General features: G+C 45.6%; 1 protein-coding gene across 4 annotated transcripts; it reads right to left on the bottom strand.

Annotated features, from left to right (window-relative positions):
- Positions 1–11: 11 nt before the first annotated feature.
- On the bottom strand, positions 12–5,820 carry ZBTB18 (zinc finger and BTB domain containing 18). Of its 4 annotated transcripts, XM_015591286.2 has the most exons (4): positions 5,630–5,820; positions 4,816–4,934; positions 3,889–3,972; positions 12–1,594 (listed from the first exon to the last, which is right to left on the bottom strand). In XM_015591286.2, exons 1-4 carry the CDS (start codon positions 5,752–5,754, stop codon positions 12–14), a joined length of 1,911 nt encoding a protein of 636 aa, XP_015446772.1. In that variant the 5' UTR covers positions 5,755–5,820. The 4 variants fall into 4 exon arrangements, with proteins under 4 accessions (XP_015446772.1, XP_015446773.1, XP_006914324.1 ...); XM_015591287.2 differs by having other exon boundaries at positions 4,808–5,743; XM_006914262.3 differs by lacking the exon at positions 4,816–4,934 and having other exon boundaries at positions 5,630–5,708.
- Between the last annotated feature and the right edge of the window lie 52 nt (positions 5,821–5,872).

Raw genomic sequence — 5,872 nt, 5'->3', positions numbered from 1 at the left:
TATATATAAAATTATTTCCAAAGTTCTTGCGAGCTATCTTCTAAGGTCCAGTCTCTGACAGCGGGCAAGCTCAGTGCTTCGCTTTTGACAGACAAGGAGTTCACCAACTCACAGTGGAACTTGCGGATGTGTCTGTACAGGTCCCCCGACTGCGTGAACCTGCGCTCGCACCACTTGCACGCGTGCGGCTTCTCGCGGGTGTGCACCACGGCGTGGCGGCTCAGGTTGTGCGAGTACTGGAAGCTCTTGCCGCACTGGGTGCAGGTGTAGGGCTTCTCGCCCGAGTGAGTCCTCTCATGGCGCTTGAGCGTGTACATGCAGGAGAAAGTCTTGCCGCACAGCGAGCAGGTGGGCACGTTGACGTCGGCGGCCGGCTTGCTGCGGATGCCGTCCTGCTCGCGGAAGTGCGTGCTCAGGTGGATCTGCAGGATGTGCGGGCTGGGGAAGACCTTGTTGCACAGGGGGCACATGAAGATCTGGCCGGCCGGGCTCAGGATGTTGGAGACGTAGGGCAGCAGGCTGCTCTCCATGCCCCCCTCCACCTGGACCCGCTCGTTCTCGGCGGTCAGCATCTCGTCGTCGCTGGCTTTGTCCTCCCGCTCCAGCTCCCTCAAGACCGAGTCCTCCCTCAGCGGAGCCAGATGGGCCGGCTCATACTGTACCCTGTTATTAGTGCTCACACTTTCTTTCACAGTGCTATGTTCCATGTCATAGTCATTAGTGCCAACATCACTCTCATCACAGGAAGCCTCTTTCTCCACCTTCACCTGCACCAGGTTGCTTCTCAGCACGTCCTGTGAAGAGAAATAAGAGCTGTTCAGATTTTCAACTCCTGAAAGGCTGGACTTGACAGACAGGTCCAGCACACAGTCAACATCTGCTGAATCCCTCACGGAGGTGACAGACCTCTGGGACAAAGACTCTGTTGAGCTGCAGGGGCTGGCTACTGTTTTTCCAGCTGCTGTGGCGTGTGGCTCTGCCTCGCCGCCCGCCTGGGGGATGCCTGCTGAGTCTGAGGGCAATCGCATCCACATGTTCCCAGGCTCGGCCGCCAAGTCCCTTTTGCTGGGCAGGATGTTCAATTTCTCATCTTCTCCTTCATCTTCATCACTGGGCAGATCGCCGGCCATGTGGCTGCTGCCATCGGAGAGACTCTCGACTTTGTCCGAACAACTTGAAGCGTCTTCTTCCTTTTTGGTGCTGTCTGCCTCCGTGGTGGCTTTCTCTTTCAGCTTCTTTTTGCAGACTTTGACGATGTCATACATGTGGAGATAACTGGCAGCTGCTAGCACGTCTTCAATGGGCAAGTCTTTGAACTGGAGTTTCCCTTCATACATGAATTCAAGCAGGAGAGCGAAAGCTGGGGCTGTAACAATGTCGCTGTTCAGATGAACAATGTCTCTTTTGTCCAGCTGGTCCTTGTAAAAGAGGTGGAAGTACATGCTGCACGAAGCCAGTACAGCTCGGTGCGCTCGGAACTGGGCATCTCCCACCAGGACAGTGCAGTCACAAAGAAAACCCTGATGTCTCTGCTCGCTCAGACACTGCAGCAAATGTCTACTATGGTCTGGAAACTCCATACTGTCTTCATAACCTGGGAAAAGAGAGATTTCTCATGAGAGCCCCGCCAGGAACAACTTCACAACTTTTCAACGCCAGTCCCCATAGAAAAAATAATAATTCAGCTTGGCTGCCGAGGTACATGTCCCTGAATTTTAATCAGGCGTGAGACCCAAGGACTACCAAATCACATGCACAAACCTAAATGCGGGAGGAAAAATGCACGCTTTCCAAACGGTCTCTGACGCCTCCCCACCTTCCTCGAACTTTTAGTCAAGTTTTAGAAGCCTTGATTTCAAGACAGTCTCTTACCAAGAATTCAGATCTCTTTCAGAAGAAATCTAATTAACTCTACTCATCAAATTATGTCCTACAAAACAGCTTTAATTTCAAAGGGAACAACTCATATAATGAACAAAGAAAAGTCCCAAACACATTCTGGAAGATTCAGAAAGCTTGTTCGACCACCCTTTTTATTACTTTTGATACTTGACTGCACTTAGAAAGCACCATTTAAACACACACTTCAGCTGCATCAAAAAAAAAACCATAATGAAATTGCATAATTAGTCCAGAAATTAGCAAACAACTTAGTTTTAAAGTCAGAGTGTTACAACAACAAAAGCCTTGTGTATAAAAACAGATGTTAATGCCTTAAGATTTGCAGGTATAGCACACATGTACGAGATCAGAAGGAACTACACCAACAGATGGAACAGATCATCTTCACTACGAACAAATCCAAATTTTTTTTTAATGAATTGAGAAAAAATGATTCTATTTCTTTGTAAAATCTGTACATCTAGAATATTAGGAGCCAGAAGGGCTTTATTTAACTCTGAAAATGCTCAACTTTGATCCTTTGCAAGGAAGATGAATTCCTTATTAAAATTAATTCAAACTTTTAGATAAAGGCAGAGTACATTCAAATGAAACTCAAAGCTTTACAAGTTCAATGTAAAAAAAAAAAAAAAAAGCCTTGCTAGAAAAGAGAAACTATTTTTTTTCCTGACTCTGCCTTACCTCTGTCAACAGAAAATACTTTGTTTCAACATAACTTGATATATTTTGCTTTCCCACTAGCTTCTATTCTTTCAGATATGCATTGTCCTGATTTTCTGGAGGGAGAGCGGAGAGAAGCTGTACAATGGGTCAAAATTCAACTCCTTAAAAATAAAGAAAACCCAACTTCCCCTTTCCTGTGACCAGAGAGAGGCAAGGTTCTACACCATCCATCTCAGAAAGTCCATTTTGCGAATGGAGCCATATTAATTTAATATTTAGAAATTCCTTCCCTGTTTCTTCTCCACTTTGCCCAAGGTGGACTAAAACTTTCACCCTCACCCCAAACGCATTCTGCGAGATGCCACTGCTAGAATAAACCAAGATTCACAATACAATCCCTCTAAGTGCCCCACAGCTAACATCAATCCTAATCCTTGAGAGGGCTAAAAATAAAGATTGGAGGGCAGCTCACAAGGTAGCTGTGATCAAATTAGGAGGCTGAGAGGACAGGGAGGGACGAAGAAGGAAGCTTATAAACATCTGATCCAGCTGACTGTGGCCATATGGCAGCTGCTGCCCAGATAAAGAGATTAAGAATAGAGGAGTGCGATTACAGCTGTCTGGCCAATTCAGGCAGCTCGAATCTACAAGTTCTAAATTAGTCGCTAACACAAAAACTCCTGCAAATAATTATTGTTATGCTGAAATAAAAGATCTCTTAAATATATATTTGAAAGAGAAATGAGGAAACCGGTCAAACTATTCTCCTGAGGACAAAAGTTTTCTTTTTTCCCCCTTCTAAAAAACCTTCGGTTTCAAAAGCACATACAGCTGTATGTTTCAGCAGGGCTGCTGAATGTTTTGAAGAATAAAGTTTCACAGTGGAATTAATTACACAACAATCTAGCTTCTCAACTAGAATAATCTTCTCATATAAGTTTAAATGCTGGATTCCAGAGTTTACGATTTCTCCCCCCCAACCCCGACCCCCAAAGCAAAGGGAATCCAAGCAGCAGTGAAAAACAACAGAAAGCATTTTCATCCAAAGTGCTCTCTCGAAAAGCAGAATTTCAAAGCTTTCTTTAACATTTCAAAACTTGAAATATTTCTGTGTATTAAAGTTATTTATTTGCTCAAGCAAAAGGGATAAAAAAATTAAAACTAGACAAGCCCAAGACTTTCAACTCCAATAAGATGTTCATTTAATACTCAATTTCATAAGTTATTCCTAAACTAGGTTAGAAAAGTAATGATTTTTTTTTAATTAAATAAACAAAACACCCAAACACAAATATGCTCCATCTAATGTCTTGCTACGCCTACCTTTAGGACACATAAACCTGATTAAGTCCTTTCCTCTGAGTCTTGCTGGCTCCAGGTCTGTTACATCGGTGGAAAAAAAGCAGACTAAGAGAGACAGATGCAAAGTGGAGATGATGTTAGAGAGGAACGAGATACCTTCTCCACCACAGATCCGCACACACTAACTCCCTGTCTGTGTGTTAGAATAAAAGGCTGAGGGATGGCAGGCTGTCAGCTGCTCTGACATCATGTTCAGATGGAAATGCTACCTCCAGCTGTGCTCCTTTTAATGCCATATGCTACTCCTCTACACTCCTGCCACCAGCTTTTTCTTAGGAGAACTTTTCTCTTCTGTTAGTATAAACAAAATACTTCAAAATCTCCCTTTTTTCCCAAACTTTCTAACAGAAGAAATTGAAAAACTCAGCATATGGAGTTCTACTGTATTTATGGAATAGCAACACTTCTGTCTTAAGTTGGTGGACTGGCTTCCATACTGACAGCACACTCAAGCCACGGTGCTGTTCAGGAAATCCAGACTCACTTTTATTCAACTCCAACGTTTCGTTTCAAAGGCAGTTTAGGGATATTTTTAAACCAACCCATTTGACATCTCCAGTCCCATTTCAACATTATTACGGCACTTCCATTTTTTTTTTTCTCCCCCCGCTGAGATAATGGTACACATGTCTTAGGATGTTGGACGACTATTCAGAACTATTCAGCCTGGTTCACATTATTCCACTCTTACTTAACTACTTATCTACAACTACCTTCTCAGGAAAATTTCTCACACTGCCAGTTAATGCAAATTTCAATTCTCAGTATCAACAAACTGAAAGTGCACTTTCTGAAATCCTGGAAAGTACTTCGGTTCAACAAGACAAATTAGTAAAGCCATACAACCTGCTACAGCCACTTACCTAAAACGAATGCCCACCTGCGTACCTGATCTGACTTTCGGCTCAGAAAAAGCAGAACTTCGCCTTCCCCTTGATCTGTGTCCCATAACAATCTTTATTTGGGGGGCGGGGGTCACTCTGGAATGTGCATGATCACAAGCAAACCTTTCAGGGAGAAAGGGGGGTGCCGGGTCTAGTAAGTTTGGGAACTTTTTGGCTAGACTTTGTGGGTCTTTTCTAATGGCTGATGAAATCGGAACCTAATCGGGGCTAGGCTGATCGGTGCCCTGCAAGGTGCAGCGACATCTGTGAATGTCAAATACATCTCCACAGACTCCTGGGAGGGTGAGCAGGAGAAAAGGAACTGGGCCTCAGGCCCAAGTGTCGCAGCCCGGGTGATAACCATTCCGTTCTCGTTAGAAAACCATGGCGAAGAGTTAAAGAGTAACAAAAACCTACGTCTCTGTCCTGTCCTTCTCGCTTTCCCAAAGTCACAAACCGAACTTTCTCTAACTTCGCGATGAATGACATAATTACGAATGCCTATTTCAGGAAGCAGTCTTCGGAGATAAATTCCTTCTCCGCCGGCCACACAACCTATTCTCTCCAAACGCCCAAGCCCCATTCCAACATATCAGACATTAATCACCCCATTTACCCAGTGGGGTGGGGGGTGAGTGACAGTTTAATGAGTCCCAAGCACCGCAATGGGCCAGCGGCTCCCACTCCACAAATCAAGCCCTTCACGTCCTGCTACCGCGGGTCCAGAGAGGTTGGTGAGGTCGGGTTTTGTTTTTCAAAGAGGTGGGGGCAGGAGGGGCACCGTGGGGAGGAGAGGAGAAATGCAAATCTTTCCGTACTTGGCTGTGCATAAAACACTCGGGGAAAGAGGAAGGGTAAACCACAGGGAAGGAGGTGGAGGGCGTAGAGCCGGTGCGGCAGGAAAACACCTTAAACAACAGACGAGAAAACAGAGCCGGGTCATGGCAACAACAAAAGAAAAGTCGTAAGAAGCCGCCGGGGGAGGCGGGGGGCTGCGACCGCTTCCCCACCGCCCCGCGCGCGCGCCCCCGGGGCCTCCCCGCCGCCCCTCCCCCGGGCCC

The sequence above is a fragment of the Pteropus alecto genome, unplaced genomic scaffold, assembly GCF_000325575.1.
Source record: "Pteropus alecto unplaced genomic scaffold, ASM32557v1 scaffold115, whole genome shotgun sequence".
In the NCBI taxonomy this organism is placed as follows: Eukaryota; Metazoa; Chordata; class Mammalia; order Chiroptera; family Pteropodidae; genus Pteropus; species Pteropus alecto.
Note: the sequence above shows the minus strand (reverse complement) of the source record. Positions and strands in the feature narration are given on the sequence as shown.

Excerpts from the sequence above, each read along its gene's own strand:
- ZBTB18 (XM_015591286.2), bottom strand. The coding sequence starts at position 5,754 with ATGACCCGGCTCTGTTTTCTCGTCTGTTGTTTAAGGTGTTTTCCTGCC. Across the intron at positions 4,935-5,629 it reads AGTGTTTTATGCACAGCCAA|GTTTGCTTGTGATCATGCAC; the intron begins GTACGGAAAGAT and ends TCTCCCTGAAAG. Across the intron at positions 3,973-4,815 it reads TGAGCCGAAAGTCAGATCAG|TCTGCTTTTTTTCCACCGAT; the intron begins GTACGCAGGTGG and ends TGTCTCTCTTAG.